This window comes from Callorhinchus milii, unplaced genomic scaffold (assembly GCF_018977255.1).
Source record: "Callorhinchus milii isolate IMCB2004 unplaced genomic scaffold, IMCB_Cmil_1.0 Scaffold14, whole genome shotgun sequence".
Classification (NCBI taxonomy): domain Eukaryota; kingdom Metazoa; phylum Chordata; class Chondrichthyes; order Chimaeriformes; family Callorhinchidae; genus Callorhinchus; species Callorhinchus milii.
The window spans coordinates 3,248,986-3,266,627 of NW_024704755.1; the positions used below are offsets into that span (position 1 = coordinate 3,248,986).

The 17,642-nt window shown below is 41.6% G+C and overlaps 1 protein-coding gene across 1 annotated transcript; it reads right to left on the reverse strand.

The window, feature by feature from the left end:
- Window positions 1–1,481: 1,481 nt before the first annotated feature.
- si:dkey-246g23.2 (solute carrier family 66 member 2) lies at window positions 1,482–15,579 on the reverse strand. Its single transcript, XM_007889255.2, has 5 exons — window positions 15,550–15,579; window positions 14,181–14,794; window positions 13,586–13,719; window positions 6,330–6,546; window positions 1,482–3,370 (listed from the first exon to the last, which is right to left on the reverse strand). The coding sequence occupies exons 2-5, from the start codon at window positions 14,396–14,398 to the stop codon at window positions 3,196–3,198; spliced, it is 744 nt and encodes a 247-aa protein (XP_007887446.1). The 5' UTR covers window positions 14,399–14,794; window positions 15,550–15,579; the 3' UTR covers window positions 1,482–3,195.
- Between the last annotated feature and the right edge of the window lie 2,063 nt (window positions 15,580–17,642).

A 17,642-nucleotide genomic window follows, 5' to 3' on the forward strand; every position in this document is an offset into this window, starting at 1 on the left:
GTATCTACAGCCTTCTGGGGCCGAGAATTCCATAAATTCACTACCCTCTAAGTGAATAAGTGTTTCCTCAACTCTGTTCACTTCTCTCTTCCTAACGGACTGTAACTAATAAGGCTGTATTATATTTCTCTTTGCTCAATTCTCGTCGCCCTCTTCCCCCCACCTCCCATACCTGATCAATTCCACTATTTCTAAACTCCACGTACTCAGTTCATCCCACTGGGAGAGCGGATCACACACCTAATCAGATATCAGGTACAGCCATCCATTCTCCAAGCAGGAGGTGAGCTCATGTTCCTGACAGTGGGCATCTGTCTGGAATGGTTGGCACATCTTCATTAAGCAAGAAACTACGATCGATTTATGGGACTACAAGCATGCTGTAACCAGCATTCAATTAAATTACATTATCAAAGAGACAAGTCAATATATCATTGTTTTGTGACTTACATTCCTTTCGTTATGACAATGGAATTTCAATGATACCAACCAAGAATGCACGCTTAATGTAACATTTGCGTAAAAAGTATTATACCATACACAAAATATAAGCAGGCTTTGTCTAATATGCGAGTATGATATTGTCAGTCTATATCGATACTTGCGTTTTATATCATGTTAATGCAAGCATAACAAAACAACTTTGTGGATTTCGAACTTGTAAACACTTCTAATCCTGTTTGATAAGGTTAAGGGTTTGTTTTTTGTAAGAAACATAAATGGCAACTTATGTTGTCATAACAGAGGCTTAAAAAGTAAGAGTTTTTGCGCTGACAGCTTAATGCTGTAAATGTAAAACGCTGAATCTGAGTGAAGTAATTCAAAGAAAAGGGTCAATAATCGGAACACATTCAAAAACACAACTCCGTTATAAATGTGCCAGGAAAAAATGATCTTTCTTTACAAGGTCTAGGTGGCAAATTGTAGCTGATGGGATATCAATAGCAATGGCCTTTGAATTCACACTTCTTTCTTGCTTCAGTGCCAATTATTTCCAAAGGTTTTGTGCCAACTCCAGTATATCCAATGCACTGCATCTGTAGCCTGACCCAGTTCCAGCTGTTCATTAAGCAACCTGCTTATATAGTATACCCAACGGTTTGGGTTTCACATTGAAATACAAGCTAAAGTACAGAAGATAACAGTGAGACCACTTTGAAAAATAAATGGTGCACTGAGCTCACTTGTAAGACCTTGTAACATTTGAAGCCAAATCACTTCAGATAAATTGCACAGAAATACATCACATAAACTGTGCAGCACTGAGACAGGCCATTTTGTCCTAACTTGTCCAACTAGCTTAAATAATGTTACCTCCCAAAGTACTTTCATTTAAACATCTCTCACAAAAACGTTCCACGCTCCAGTTCAATTCTCCGAGGGTGGGAAAGGAGGTGGTGAGAGTGCCTCATTGTCAGACAGACTTGTGCAATTTTGTTGATGTGAAATAAAAAAAAGGCGATTTTTTTTTATTTGCTTTAATATACAACACCATATTTTTTTAACGATAACAAAAATATTTAGCAGAATAATAAACCCTGAATAAAATATCTGGAAGGGAGCAAGACAACCGCTGATATACACTCAAATATATTTGACCCAAGGTTAAAAAAAAACCAACATAAATATTTCAGTGAGTCGCTTGCAATAGAACCGCAGAAACCTCATCAAAACATTTGTTTATATGTATATTACAGACCTCCAGAGAAATCATAGGAAGTTTGTGTTTGGTGTTGATTTGATGTCACAACCAGGTCACGTTGACTACGTGTCTCGCAAACTGGACCCCAGGTGGCTGACAGGAAGCACAGATAATGTAATCCACACACAATTGGTGAAGACTTATTAATCTTTTAGAAATAATAATAATAATAAACCTTGCATTTGATACAGCGCCTTTAGGAATGGGAGGATGTCTCAAAGAGCTTCACGATCCACTGTAAAGAATGGAGATTGTATTGTGCAAGAAATTAAGGTAGCCAATTTGAGCACAGCAAAGGCCCACAAACAACCACAACCAATATTATTTCAAAATCCCTTCTCTTTTCAAATAGTGCTCATTTACGTCCACTTGGAGCTCGGTTTAACGTCTGACCAGATGTGTGACACCTCCAACACTGCAGTATGCAGCCAGAACTGCATTGGTTGGAGTGTAAGCCTAGACTGAATGAGTTCAACCCCCCATTATGGGGCTTGGACCCACAATCCGTTTGATTCAGAGGTAAGAGTGCTACCCGACTGAGCCAGGCTGACACACAAATTACTGAGGAACTTGCTTATAAAATGTGGAACATGCAGGCATCAAGGTTATAACACATCTTATAGGTTATCTCTCTTTTAGGCAGCTACCATTGTAAAGCGCATCACAATGCTACCTTACATGAAGGGGACTATATAAATGCAAGTTGTTGTACATATTTTGGTCTAGCTGCTGATTGTCATGAGATGATTCAAAGAGCCATTTATCTTACTTCCGTAAAGGATCAAATATTTGGCAAAGCTAAGCTGATTTGCAGCAATCCAAGGCAGAATGCGAGGTGCAACTGTAATAGGTTAGGCAATTTTAGCTGGACAAATACTGCAATGGATAAATATTCATACAAAACACTGCATTGGAACATAATCGAAATATTCCACATATCCAGCATCCCACTTTTCACTGTCTCCTGGTTGTAGCTTATCAATAAGTATGCAAATACTACTTATCATTAAGTACTCTAATAATATGCTAAATCTTTATAAAACATACAGATACTCTCCGGGTTATCATGCGTAACTGGTAACAAAATATTTGACCTAGAATTTGACACACAATGCAAACAAGATGCTTTGTGTTAAGACTTACGTAAGCTTCAATAACTATTCCCTTGTTTCCTGCACCACTTTATCTAATTGGGCCTTTATGGTGGTACTGTATATATCTGGGCCTCTTAATAATTTATAAAAGACATTGAAAGCTGCGTCCTTTCCATTGCACACTGAAAACGCAATCCGCTGCGGTAAACACAGAAGCACTGTGCGATAGAACGAATCCTGTAAGGAATGACGGCAAGAAAATCTTTAGTTCTAGGCACTTCCGATGATCTGAACAGATCACCCAGCATAGAGTAAGAAAGGGGCAATGTTCTGGCCACATCTCACACAGCACAAAAATGGTTTAATGTAGCTGTTAACTCGGTTCCCATTCCAGATCTATTAGAAATATTTTTTGGGCGTCCCTTGCCCATAGATGAACACCTGTAGGAAGATTGCGATGTCAGTGCAAATCTGTATAATTCCACAAACCCAGAATTGCATGGGAGTGTCGTTAATAATGAAGTACGCTGTCTTGAAGGTATCGCCCAGACTCCACAAAAGCACCATCTTCACACTGCAAAATACAAAACCGTATCAGAATCGAATGTCTATTTTACACAAACACCTTTCTAAATTTAAATTCAATTAAATGAATTGATATCCAGTCAAGTTTCTCACAAACGTTCTACTAATGTGATAAACAATAATGAACATATCAGGGTAAGCTTTAAACGTAACAGTGCTGACACATGTACACAATATGAAACTGCATTGTCGAGGTGCTGTCCTTTGGATGAGATGTTAAATCAAGGTACTGTCTTATCTGTTCAGGTGGATGTTAAAGGTCCCATGGCACTATTCGAAAAAAGATTTGGGAGTTTCTCCCTGTGTCCTGGCTGACAATCCCCCAGATAAAATAGGTCATTCACTTCATGGCTGTTTATGGGAAGTGTTTTTGAGATATCTCAATGATATGGTAAGTCGCTATATCAAATGGATTGTTATTATTATTAGCTTCTTATCTGAACTATAATCTACTGTCGCAGCAAGGAAGAGGCACTGACCTTAGTAAAGTTGTACAAAGTCAAGTGATACTAATTCTGACTGATAACCACTGTCGACAGTGGAATGGATGCACTTCTTTAACCAAATGAAGCAAAGGTCTCACTCCTGAGGTCAGTTTATTCCCTAAACAGCAGTAAACATCACTAACATTGCCTCTAATGATAAAGCATTCAAAATAGGTAATTGGTTTTGTGAACACAGCTGACATCTGCTAGACTGAGTGGATAATTACAAAGGCTGATGCAGAATATTTATGTTTCAGGCAACCTGGTCTGATAGCATTACACAGTACAGGAAGGCTATTGGAGCATTGGAGAGCGCGGAGAGATATACAAGGTTGTGAATAGCTTTTCTCTCTGGTGGTAATGATTGAGGGGGACCTGCTAGAGGTTACATTGGGTTAGGTAGAGTTACACAAGGGAGTGCCATCAGTCACTGTGACAAGCCAAAGGTAGTCTCAATAAATAATGATGGGCCAATGGTCAAAATCGACACCTGGATTAAGTCTTTTGCTTGCTTCATTGCTCACCAAATGGGTTTGCTGCCACAAAAAATAAGGGACAAGGAAAAAAGTGAATGCTTCTCCGATATAAAATAAAAAGGGAATATGAAAAACAGCTGAAATTAACGTCAGTGCTGCAGTTCAATCTCTGGGTTCAGAGAGCGGTCAAAACTTCTGTATGGTTTATGACCCCTCTCTCCTCTCTGGTAGGTACGTATCCATTATTCCCAATGTAGCTCTGTCTTTTTTTAATGCCCCTTTCGGTTATTTTTATCTCTACACTAAACTACCCTCACATCTGTAGAACATTCAGAACATCATTGCTTCACTTTGGGGATCTTGGTCCCATAAGTGCTCGCATGCGGAATTGGAAAGTGTGAGACTGACTGGACAAGATTCCTCTCGCACTCACAGCCAAAAGGGTCCTAAGTCAAATGGGTCTGGCAGCTTTGATCCATATCCCAGTGGGTATAAGTCTACAGAACACGACTGCCCATCAACTTTCAAGTTCGGAAGTAAACGGACACTCTCAAAGGCCACTTCGCTCTCTGGTGCTGGGAATCGCAACTGTCACATTTGTGCTAGCGGCGGCTGCTTAACTCCTGCCCACCCCCACGGTTCAAGTGTCAGCATGGCTCAGTTGGTAGCAGTTACTGTCCCCCGATTTAAAAGATCCTGGGTTCAAGCTCCAAGTGGGGAAATGAGCTTGTGGTCTAGGCTGACCATCCACCCTGTATCTACTCTGTGTTGGACTTAAAACTATGAATATTTGAAGATGACACCTGGGGGAAGATAAGTAGAAAAGACTCCCAGAGTTGAAAAGCAACTATTCTGTTTATATTCACATTCCATTTATATTCCATTTATAGCAACTTCCACCTCCCCCCTACCCGCTTATCGTTCTGTGTAATTCCATGTAATTCTATGCAGTATTAGGCATCGACAATTCAGGGTTCTCTGGAGTGTATTAACCATCAATCTTCTGCTGCAGAAAAAAATGATAGTGGTGTGTTTTTTCCCCCCCACATGTAAAGGAAGGGATCGAGTCCTGCTGTATGTAGATGCGCAAATTTTTAATGGATCACGGGTCAGCCGATTAAATAAATCTAATCACAGAAACCCTTTAATCTTCTTAACATTCTGTCTGCAATGACTCGAAGGATGGTGCCTATGATTGCTAAAAGCATTCTCTCTTAAAATTTCAGGTCTTGCCTGACGGTGGAAAGTTGTCATCCAGTATTTGGTCTTCAAAAATATACCGTGAATTCACTTCACAGTACATTACATTGTGGAGTCCTGTAGCTCAGTGGTTAGAGCACTCGCTTTGCAAGTGAGAGACCTGAGTTCAATTCCAGGCAGAGGGCGAAACCTTGGGCAAGTTTCCTTACTCACACAGCCTAATAATAATCCCTCCAAAACCAAAAACAATAATAAATTGGTCATTTTCAATCTACGACTGTTTGTGGGACATTGCTGTGCGCAATTGGCTGCCGCGTTCGCCCACAAAATATATACAGTCAATTCACTTTACAGTGTGTTCTGTGAAGCGCTTTGGGACGTCCTCCTGACGTGAAAAGCGCTATATCAAATGCAAGGATTATTATTATTATTATTATTATTATTATTCCGTGAAGCATTTTGAGACGTCTCAACAACGTGAATGAGGTGTTAGATCAAGTGCAAGGATTATTATTATTATTCATTTAAAAGCTATTATTTATGAAATAAAAACGCTTCTAAATTAAACTGAATTTAAGAAGTTTTGCATAATTTGGTACAATCTGAAATTCCATGACAGAACAGTCACTGAATTTCAGGCCCGTAGAGTTTTGAGAGTCAGGTACACCATACTTTGCAGCGTAAATCTGGATTTTATGTCTACCTTTTGCTAAAACAAGCAAATAAAATCTGTTGTACATCCCCTCCCCAAAATAGAGGCACTTTCGTGAGCTCTCTGCCTCCATACCTCATTCCTGCTGTGGATTTGTTCTTGAAGTTCTGTAAAAGCTGAGGCACGCCAAGCATAGCCTCAGTGAGGACAGCGGCGAAGCCAAGAGATTCCACGTAGAGCTGGGAGTCGATCAGGAGGTAAGTAATTACGAGGCAGAACACGCTGAAGAACAAACAGAACTGCACGTAATCCACAAAACGGCTCCAGTTCCAAAAGTATCTCGGCTCAAAATCTACAGAGAGGAAGAAAAACACAAATGTTTTTATTATTATCTGAAGCTTAATACAAATGAACGATTATAGCGCTGTGAAACACAGTGCTTTTATTCAATGGGATTTCCTCCCTCGTCCTCACGTTCAAATCCTCCAGGACCTTGATACACCCTATCTCTGCGGCCTCCTGTAACCCTACTGATCTGGCTGCTTCCTAACCCCTGTCCGATCCGACTGACCATCGAGTGGGCAAGCATTCTGCCCCCCACTCTTAGAAGACTGTGGGCTCAAGCCTCACTTCGGGACTCTGAACTCATAGTTTAGACTGAAACTTAGTGCTGGGGCTGTGCTGCATTCTCACAGGTGCCTTACTTCAGGTGAGACCCTATACCCAGATCCTGTTTGCCCACTCAAGGTGGATGTTAAAGATTCCGTGACGCTACTCGAAACGACAAGGGAGTTTCCCCCACTGTGTCATGGTCAATAATCCCTCAGCTAAGATTGATCATTCACTTTGTGGCTGTTTGTGAGGCACTGCTGTAAACACATATAGAATGAAATTGTAATATTTAGTATTTGGGTGCGATTAGGTCTAAATAAATCAACAGTGATATGATATGAATTCCGTACTTTTTTTGACCAATTCATATAAATCAACGTCACAAGGAGTCTCTAATTGCAATTTCATAAGCAGGTTTACACAACGTGATGGATGTTTCAGTGTTACGATTAACCATGCAGCTTTAAGCAGTTCTATTTCCCGAGAGAGCCAGTGATACACAGAGAAACATATTGCAGCGAATTCCCAAAGAAGCAGAACAAGTGTAATATTTATGAGACCGTCTGTATTCAAGATTGCCCTGAAGTTACCCTGGCAGAAACAGCTCCGACGCACACGATAAATTCTTCCCTTCAAGAGGAATGAGAATAAAGCAAAGCAACCATGGAGCTAATGTGGACTAAGTCAAACTATCTATTCAATTTTCCATGAGACTTTTTAAGAAAAAAAAACATTTTTGGAGTTATATAAAGTTACAATCAATTCAAAGGACTCACGTACTTCTGTAAACAGCTTATAAGAAAAGGTAATCTCTACTTTTCCTTGGCCAACAATCCCCCCAGATAAAATTGGTCATGGCTGCTTGTGCGGCATTGCTTAATGCAAGTCAGCTGCCACATTCGCCTACAATATCCACAGTCACTACACAACACAGTAAACCCTGTGAAGCGCTTTGAGATGTCTTCCCCATGTGAAATGCTGTACACCGTCCAGGGTCTTGGGACGTCCTCCCGACGGGAAAGGCACTGTACAAATGTAATCTTGTTGTTGTTGTTGAAAGGCACTGCATCAATGTAAGTTGCATCGTATTTTAATAACTGTAGAAACAAATGATGTAGGAAAAGATCCACTCATGTAAAGCGGCTAAATTGCTTCACTACAATGTGCATGTAATTCTGATGGTTCCTGGTTTACTATGAGGACAGAAACAACATTGATCAAGCTGCTGGTGAGGGATTAAAGGATTAGCTACTTAAATTAAAATAAATATATAGATATACTTTCATACATGACAAAAATCGGTACACTTGTGGAATAATCTTTTAAAAAATATATTCAAATCTATTTTTTTAAATTGAAGACTTTCGGCTGTCGGGTATTGAGTGAGGCCAGCTTTGCCCGACAAGAGAACTGAAAGAATATCATGAAAACTCAAGAAAAACGAAAAGATTGGAGTGATAAAATGTGACTGTTAATGTGTTAGTTACCATTGGCAATTATTATCACATTACACATCACATTTTTCAACCTCCCCCTTTCCCCCATCACAGGGGATATGAGCGAAAACACATGTAGGTTCAACTTCAATAACGCAGCACTAGAAATTTAACAGTCATGATCTCACCACTTGTGCACAGTACTGAATTTAGGCTCTGTAAATGCATTGAAATAGTTCACATCAAGGTTGGCAACCAAATTTTAGGTGGTGATTTAAAAATGCTATGTCATAAAATACAGGCGGGCGCATAGAGTTTCGCATTAAAAACAAACCAATGACGTGATTACGTATTACTGACTGCTGCTTAGCACTCCAGGACTTAAGGTCATGTTGATATCTAGGCTGAAAGTAGGTTAAGGCTCCGTCTCTGTGCTCTGAATCATGGGATTTTCCAGGCAAAATCATCTGCACTTGGGATTTGATCTGCTGGCACTTCACCTTGTATTTCCCAATAATTGAATTGCTGATGATTAAAAGCTAAAGTACTTACTGACCTCTATTTTCCATTGCCTTTAGCGGTTGGGCGTTTGCAAAATAAGGACGATTGATCTTGTCTGCCTCAATACTGTATGTTCTGACATAACGATATGAAATCCTACACAAGATTTTTATGCAGAGTATTTGTTCGGTAGGTTGCGTCTACCATTTGCTGCACTATATAATCCGCAGTGGGTACGGATACTCCAGTACAAGGCCCGCATTTGGGATAATAAAACGAGGCAAGGAATTGGTTTCTAATTGATTTGAGCTGCATAAAGTATAAAGCTGCATGAAGTGCTCCAAGACGCTACCAGCATGAAGGGTGCTACATAACAACAACAAATTACATTTGTAGAGCGCCTTTCATGTCAGGAGGATGTCCCAAGGTGCTGAAGCATAAGTTGTTGTTCTTCTTGTTGTTGCCATACAGGCCTTTGCACCAAAAATCCAGATACACGGAGGAAATTACTTCACAAATTATTTCGCTGAACGGAAACTCTGAGGGATTTTTTTGTATCCATCTCACATATCTTTACCCTTTGCTGTTTTGTTTCACAATAAAGAATGGGACCTTCAGCCAGTTGAAGGCTGTGTTGCCTCTATTTCCCTTGAGGAATTAATTTTGGCTGAATGATATGCTGTGATATTGATTTTTGTCAAAAATAATGTTCAGTAACCTCTCTCTCTCTCTCTCGCTCTCTCCCCTCTCTCATGGAACCTTTTCATTTTACAACGATAAACACTGGTTTTAACATCTTCCAAGTAATGCGATAAAGTTTTTTTTTGATGATTAAACATGACAATTGTCAGAATTATTATTCCTAAGTAACTTTTAGCCAAACTAAGCAACATTCTGTGAAGTCTTATAATAACCATTGTGTTTGATGTAGCACATTTACTATGGGCTGCTTTTTTTGTTATTGATGATATACAAATGTTACTGACATTCCTGTGAGAATATGCAACCTAACAAACATCTTCAAAATGTGTCCCTTGGGAGGGCAACAGTACCTTTGCTTGTCCGGAAATTGATTTGAATATGTACTGAGCCTCGCAAGAGAAAGAAATATGATTTGGGAAATTAATTACTGGCTGAAATCATTGGAACATATACATCACTGGGCTCCACTTCAAGTCAGGGAGCTAACAACTGAATTCCAATAAATCAGCTGTCCCAATAGGGATAAATATGAATTCCCAAAGCCCTTGGGTGGGCTACTACCATTGACGTACGCTTCTACGAAACAAATGGAATGGAAAGTTTACCTTGTTTAGCGAACACTGATTTCGGATTCAATTTGGAATGTGGGAGACTTATTTGTGACTACGATGGATGCGGAAGTATCCTTCAGCGATACAGAAGTTGACGATTCGCTGGGAAGGCCTGCCTGTGCGAGGGTGCTGAAAGACGCCATGTGTAATTTTCCAACTGAGCATCTCAGATAACCTGAAATTTCTCATGGTCTTCGCTACAAGACCATTGCAAACTTAAAATTGTGTGCAAAGTTCTTAAATTCCGTCTTCATCTGGAAACTTTTATTTCCTGCAGCTATTCTGCAGTAAAATATTTTAAGACAACAACAACAACTTGCATTTATACAGCGCCCTCCAAGCAGGGGGCGTCCCAGAGCGTTTAAACAATAGTGGAGCCTGATGCCAAGGCAGGGGGAGGGGCAAGGTGACCATAGGCACGGTTGAAGGGGAAGGTCTTCAAGCGCAACCTGAAAAGGGGGAAAGAGAGGGGGCAAGGTGAAGGGATTGAGGGAGGGAGCGCCGTAGCTTCGCGCCGTAGTGGCTAAAGACTCCCCGTTATGAATCTGTTTTGCTTGCCACTTGGGTTGCAATGTAAATTATGCTCTCGTAATGATCTGGTAATAAGGTTTAATGCTACCAAACTTTACCTGTATTATATGTGCTTTAGAACTTATGTGGGCTTCTTGGTTTACCAAGATGTTATCGGTGCACAATACTGTGCAATGTTAGTTGTGCAGGGCAATGACAGACTCCCCACGGTGTGCACTGGGTTTTAACGGTGGAATCACAGTCGTCTGCACTACCGTGGGTAGTTTTCAGTTCAATGTGGGAAAGACTGTCAGCATCTGCATTCTGCAAGTTGCCTTTCAGCTCATTCATACGCAAGCAGCAACCTCCTGTGAGGTCTCTGAACAGCCCAGATGTGGTTGGGTTATGCTTCTACTCGATTCACACTTGTGTGTTCAACTAAATTGTTTTAAAGTATGACTATCTCAAGAACAAGGACAAAACTTAATCATGTACTGGCAGTGCTAATGGGAGCAGGGATATTAAACACCCTCATAACAGCTACATTAATAATTTTCGAATGTTCTTCGAAAGGACCAAGCAGAAGCTTGAGATAAAATATATTAAACCTCTATATTCTTGTGATTGATTACATTAAAAACCTACTCAGTTTTAAATTAATTGTAATTGCTGTTTAGTGTGCTACATTGTCTACTGCTCGTATTCAGCAAAGAAAAATCTCATCTCAATTCATAACAGATTATGTAAACGAGTTCCTTATCTGTAATTTGCAGTCATCTGTGCCTATTTATAATAATCATATTAAAATCTTTTAATCATCTGGCACATCCAACTGATCCTGACATTTTTATAATTAGACAAGTCAACGACATCTTGTAGCAATGTAACAAATGCATTGCTCAAATTGGGCCCATGTGCCAAGAAGGTCTATATTGCTTGCGTAAGGGGATTGCTTTTCATTCAAGATCTATTTTCTCTCCTGGGGCTATCCACAGGTTGGATGACCATCATGATTGTGTAAAATCAAATTTAATCTGTTTCCATCTATTTAATGAATACGATACAATGCAAACTGCTTCACTGCTAATGCTGTTTAAAATGTTAATAGGAGCGATAAAAAAAAATCACAGTGAAGCAAATAAGAAATCATTCCCTACACTTCCATAATAAATCCCTGGTCTATATGTATCAATCTTGATAGCAGGCTTGACCTTGTGCTTTTAAAGCTCAATGATATTAAAATATACTGCTGCTTTCCCCATCACTGAGTTAATTGCGAATCCAAGGTGTTACTTTTTAATTACTCTCATATTAATACCATTGACTTAATTCTCCATTCATTATCACCAGAGTTAGCGTTAAGCCCTAAATGAAGATGTTTCGGAGGGCGAGAGAAACTAATTTGCTTCAAAACTCCTTTTACAAACAAATTTTACAGCTTTTCAAAAAAAGTCACACAGAAAGTTAGATTTTGCTTCAGTGGGTGTAACTGCTGATAACTGCAATTAAATGCTCACTCATCCATTCTCACTTTACGAGTGGACCGTGCATTCACATACAGAAGTGCGCTAATGATATAAAACCCCTCAAGATTTTGCTGGCCGAATACATAGTCACTACACTTCACCGTAAGTCCTGTGAAGTGCTTTGAGATGTCTTCCTGACATGAGCTGGTGCTGTATCAAATGTAAGGATTATTATCATAGAAGTAGCCGGGTACACTCAGCAGGCCAGGCAGCATCTATGGCGAAAGGAAAGTGAGTCAAGTGAGTCACTTTCCTTTCTCCATAGATGCTGCCTGACCTGCTGAGTGTACCCAGTGACTTCTGTTTTTGTTTCAGATTTCCAGCATCTGCAGTATTTTGTGTTTTGTAAGGAATATTATTATTATTGTTATTATTATTATTATTATTATTATTGTTAAATTCCAAGGATTTCAAATATGCAGAATGTTTAAATCCTCCGAAAGTAGCTCTCATGGTACCAAGTCATATTTATAAATTTTAGTCGAATGCTACAGTCCACAAACTCACAGGGACTCGCATTCTGAATGGATTGAGTCACATCATGACTGGATGGTTTTAGCCCTGGGTCATCATCAACATAATAATGAAAGAGTGAGTTCACTGCAATTGATCTGACAACAAAAGTCTGCTCACTTTCAACTTTGTATGACCTTAGATTAATATCTTGGCCTTGAACATAGTTAACACTGGATAACAAGCAAGATTCCACTCTGTATGCAAACACAGCTATTTTCAGCGCTGAGCTGTAGGGGCCATTGCGTGATGTTTGATCTTTGCAGTCATTATCACGGCTATATTGCACACAATGTTGAAGTAGTTGAAAAAAACATACGTAGCTCTTATGAGTTATTCACATCAACAGCAATGGAACAAGTAACAGAGTAACCCAAAGCGTAAAACAAATCATATCTTCGAACTGCAAATATTGTCCTTCAGTTGCCAAGTGACCATGTTGGTTTGTGAAGTTTCCAACACGCTCGTTCTTTCTGAGACCCTCTGTAAATGTTCCAAGCTTCACGGTCTTAAGTAAACCTTGGATTTGATACCTTGCTTTTCACGTCAGGGGGACATCTGAAAGCGCTTCGCAGGATTTCCTGTACGTGAGGTGACTGTGCATTTTGTGGGTGAACGTGGCAGCCAATTTGCGCACAGCAACGTCTCGCAAACAGCTGTAAATTAATACCGAACATTGATTGCCATGGGAAATGATAGGGTAGAGCAGTGTTAGGATGCAGTTGGACATGCAGTAAACTCCTGATAACACGACCCTGGTTTAATCTGTCACTTCCACACATGCATTAACTCATTATCCTGGGCTTTAAAAGCACATCTCCCAATATGAAAGGCGTTATATATGAAGAGTAAGGATTATTATTTTGTTGTAAAGTGCTTTACAGAGGCAGTGCGGGTCACCGAGCCGGGGCTGGGTGGGTGGGGGGAAGGGTTGTGGGTGCGGGTGTCTATGACTTTAGGACAAAACTGAAGACACAAACCTGTGAAAAAATGTTTCTTGGTGCTAACTCTGGTTGACGTCTCCAGCGAACAGCACAAATGCTGCAAGGCCAACATGGTGATGATCAGCACCACACTCTGCCACAGGAGAGTGAGCTCAAAGTGTCTTCCAAGCCTGTGGAAGAAAGATTCGAACAATCTCAATAGTGTACACAACACACACAAAATACTGCAGATGCTGGAAATCTGAAACCAAAACAGAGAGAGCATTCCACATACATATTACCACTGGATCGAATAATAATAATACTTGCATTTGATACACCACCTTATCGTGTTGTTGAGTAGTCTCAAAGAGTCTCACATGATCCACTGTAAAGTGGATCGGCTGTGTATTTTGTGGACGAAATGCGGCAGCCAGTTTGCGCGCAGCAATTTCCCCAAAACAGCCACGGGGTGAGTGACCAATTTTATTTGGGGGATTTATTTACCAGGACACCGGGAGCGAGAAACGCCCTTCTCTTTTCGAATAGCGCCGCGGGATCTTTAACATCCACCTGAAATAGTATGAAGCCCAGGGCTGTGTTGAGGTGGTGTCCACCTGTATGGCTGAGAAGGGTGAGCAGCACCACTCACCAGAAGAAGAGGCGGAGGATGTTGGCCACCAACAGCATCAGGCACACGTATGTGGAGAAACCCTCGGGATTGCCGCTTCTCTGTATGTGGCGATACTGCGGAATGTAAGGAGCCGCACCTCCGAAGACCATGAGCAAAGAGGCAATCCAGGAGAAGAGAGAGAAGATGAAGAGTAGCACCAAGTTGCTCAGCGTGCTCCCAGAATCCGAATCGGCCATTGGATGGGAGGTGGATGGAGACGGATAGATGGATGGATGGGAGATGGATTGGGATTGATGCCAGATCACTGCCACTTACAAATACGGTAAAAAAGGGGAATTGTTTGCCGATTTCCTGATCGAAATTCCGAAAGAAACGTATTTGTTTCCTCTTTCTCCCTGTTGTGTTTCGCAGCCCTTTGCCTTTTGCGAATGCTTCGCCACATCCGGCGTGGAATACGAGTTGAACGCTTTCGGAAAAAAATTTGCTCTGCCAATAAAAAAAAGAACCGGTTCGGCGAGGTGAATAGGATTGGGTTTACTCCTGTACACCTTTTCAGGGACTCAGAACATTTTCCCCTCCCACAGATTCTCTCCACAACTTACTCTGGGTTGTTACAAGGGTGGACTTTATTTCTAGATGTGCCGAGAGAGAAAAAAAAACACAAGGAAAAATATATATTAGAGAGTGAGTGAGAGAGAGAGAGAGAGAGAGTAACCAATATCCTACAATAAATAGTACATCCAGCTCACACTGTTGTTAAACTGGTGAGGTGTCTGAGTTTAGAATTCAGGTCTTAGCATTTTAACACACACAGACATACACAGATACAAAGATACATACATACAAACATACATACATACACACACACACACATACATATACACACACACACACACATACATACACACACACACACACAAGACACGTACAAACAAAAGTGCCGCAGTTTTCTCTCATTTTGTTCGACAAGGCGATCAGATTACAATGCTGTACGAATGTTTCTCATTGCAGTCAAATTCGCTTTACGGCGCATTCAGCGAAGCGCTTCGGGACGTCCAGAAGATGTAAAAAGCGCGATATCAAATGCAAGGATTATTATGATTACTCTCAGGTCCTGCGATGGACACAGGGAAGAGAAAAAAAAAACACTTGCTCTGAGACCTACTGACCCTGGGGTCCAAAAATAACTGGGATCGACTCTCCCCACACACACACACACACACACACAAATAACTGGGATCGACCCCCACCCCCCACCCCCCCTCCCCCAGCACTAACCCAGTCCAGGCACCTCATGGACATATTAAATGCAGTGCTCGGTTTGACTTTAACATGTGTTAGCACGTCTCCCGGAAAACTATTTGAACCACATTAGGACTGTACTCACTTCCAGCACTGCCACTCCTCACTGTGTCTGTGCCATTACATGTGGTTTCTGTGCAACACACACACACACAGAGAGAGAGGGAGAGAGAGAGTGTGTGAGAGAGACTCTGACAGATCTGTGGTCCAGTTTCACTCAATGCGGATGTCTCTCTCTCTCTCTCNTTTTGTTGTTGTTGTTGTTGTTTCTGCAAAGAAGAAGAAGGACAAACTCATACTTTAACGTTTCTCTCGACTTGTGCATTTCCCCTCCCAGATCCCAGCAAAACCTGCTGGCAAGTGTGGGAGCCAGGCTCTCACTCACCACTCTGCCCTGGGAATAAACCTGCGCTGGGTTTTTTTTATTATTAAAAATAATAATAATAAATAATAATAATAATAATAATAATAATAATAATAATAAATAATCTGCTGCATATCACACAAAAAAAAGCAGTGGCACACAGGCTCCTCTACTGCCCTACCTTTAAAGATACTCTCCCCTCCTCTTCGCCCTCCACACACCCCCTCCCCACACACCCCACTACACCCCCCACTACACCCCCCAAACTGATCAAAACAAACCGGTGGCAGTGCCAAATAAGTGGGAAGTTCAGCAAAATCACCGAGTGAGTTCTTTTGAGTGAGCTGCCACTTGCAATTGCAAACCAGGAGACCCCCACCCCCCCCCCAATCCCCCCCCCTACCCCCCAATCCCCCCCCCTACCCCCAATCCCCCCCCCTACCCCCCCAATCCCCCCCCCCCCCCCAATCCCCCCCCTACCCCCCAATCCCCCCCCTACCCCCCAATCCCCCCCCTACCCCCCCAATCCCCCCCAAGTCAGTTGTATAACAGAAAAGATTGCAGCCACACAAAGCTGAGCTTGAGTTTGGCACTGCTGCACCAGCTCCGGCTCTCAGTGCGCAAAGCCATCTCTCACCACAGATACTTGACCACTCTCTTTCGAGCCGCTCAAACCGTGTTGGTCGCACTGCACTCTATGTGCCAAGTTCTTGCGGGGGTTACGGCGCGGACTCTTCGCCCTCTCTGTGGCTTGTGCTCAAATCGCGTTTAGTCGCAGGTTTTGGTGGGGTTTGACGTTGGAGGATGTTCTCTGGTCGTTAAGGGCCACTTAAAACTTGTCCAAATCTTACTTCCTCACTGGGGAAAAGTTTCCATCCTCTCTCTCTCTCTCTCTCTCCCTCTTCCTCTCTCTCTCTCTCTTGACTCGGATTTCCAATTAAAATGTGACTCACTCCCTTTGGTGGACAATCAGAACGCGTGAGAAAAGATGGCTTTGGGTTTAAATAATAATAATGATGATGATGATTATTGTTATTATTTGGGTCTTTTTCGAGGGGGGGGGAACAAGAGAGAGAGAGAGAGAGAGTGGGGGAGAGTGGAGAGTGTTGGGGGGGGGGGGGTGGAATAAGAGAACATTAACAGGACACAATGGACCTCAAGCGGTGTCACAGTTAACAGTTACTACACGTTAACAAAAGCGATCGGTGAAAGGAGTTAAAAAAAAACGACTTTTAAGGGGCATTTGCACGACTCTCCCTCCCCCTTGCGCCGCCGAGGAGCGTTAAACATCTTTTTATTTATGACTCTTGTTTAATTTCGCCCCGAAAGATACCCGGTCCATTCGCTTTACAGTGTGCGCCGAGAAAGCGCTTTGAGATGCCTAGAAGACGCTATAGCAAATGCAAGGATTATTATTATTATTATTATCATAACTAAGTCCCGTGCACTCTGGGGCGCTACCATTCGTGAGGGGCGCCGATATAAATGCACGTTGTTGTTAATGTTATTAGTCGGGCAAATTCCTATCGCAATTTGGTACGTAAATTGGCCACCACCATTTGCAAGAAGTTCCACTCGCTCACACTCGAAAAACATCTGCCGAAACAAACCGAAAGAAGGAAGTCATTGCCCTGCGGCAGCTGCGTGTGTGGAGGATCAAGATTATTCTCAGTTACCAAAATGCTTCTGAAGTGCAAGTCCACGGAAGTTAGGATCATTTTCTTGCACTAATTCAACGCTCGTTACAATAAACTCCAATTTATTGAGTTCTACTTATCATTCCATGACATGTCACGGGTAAACAGACAGTTGGG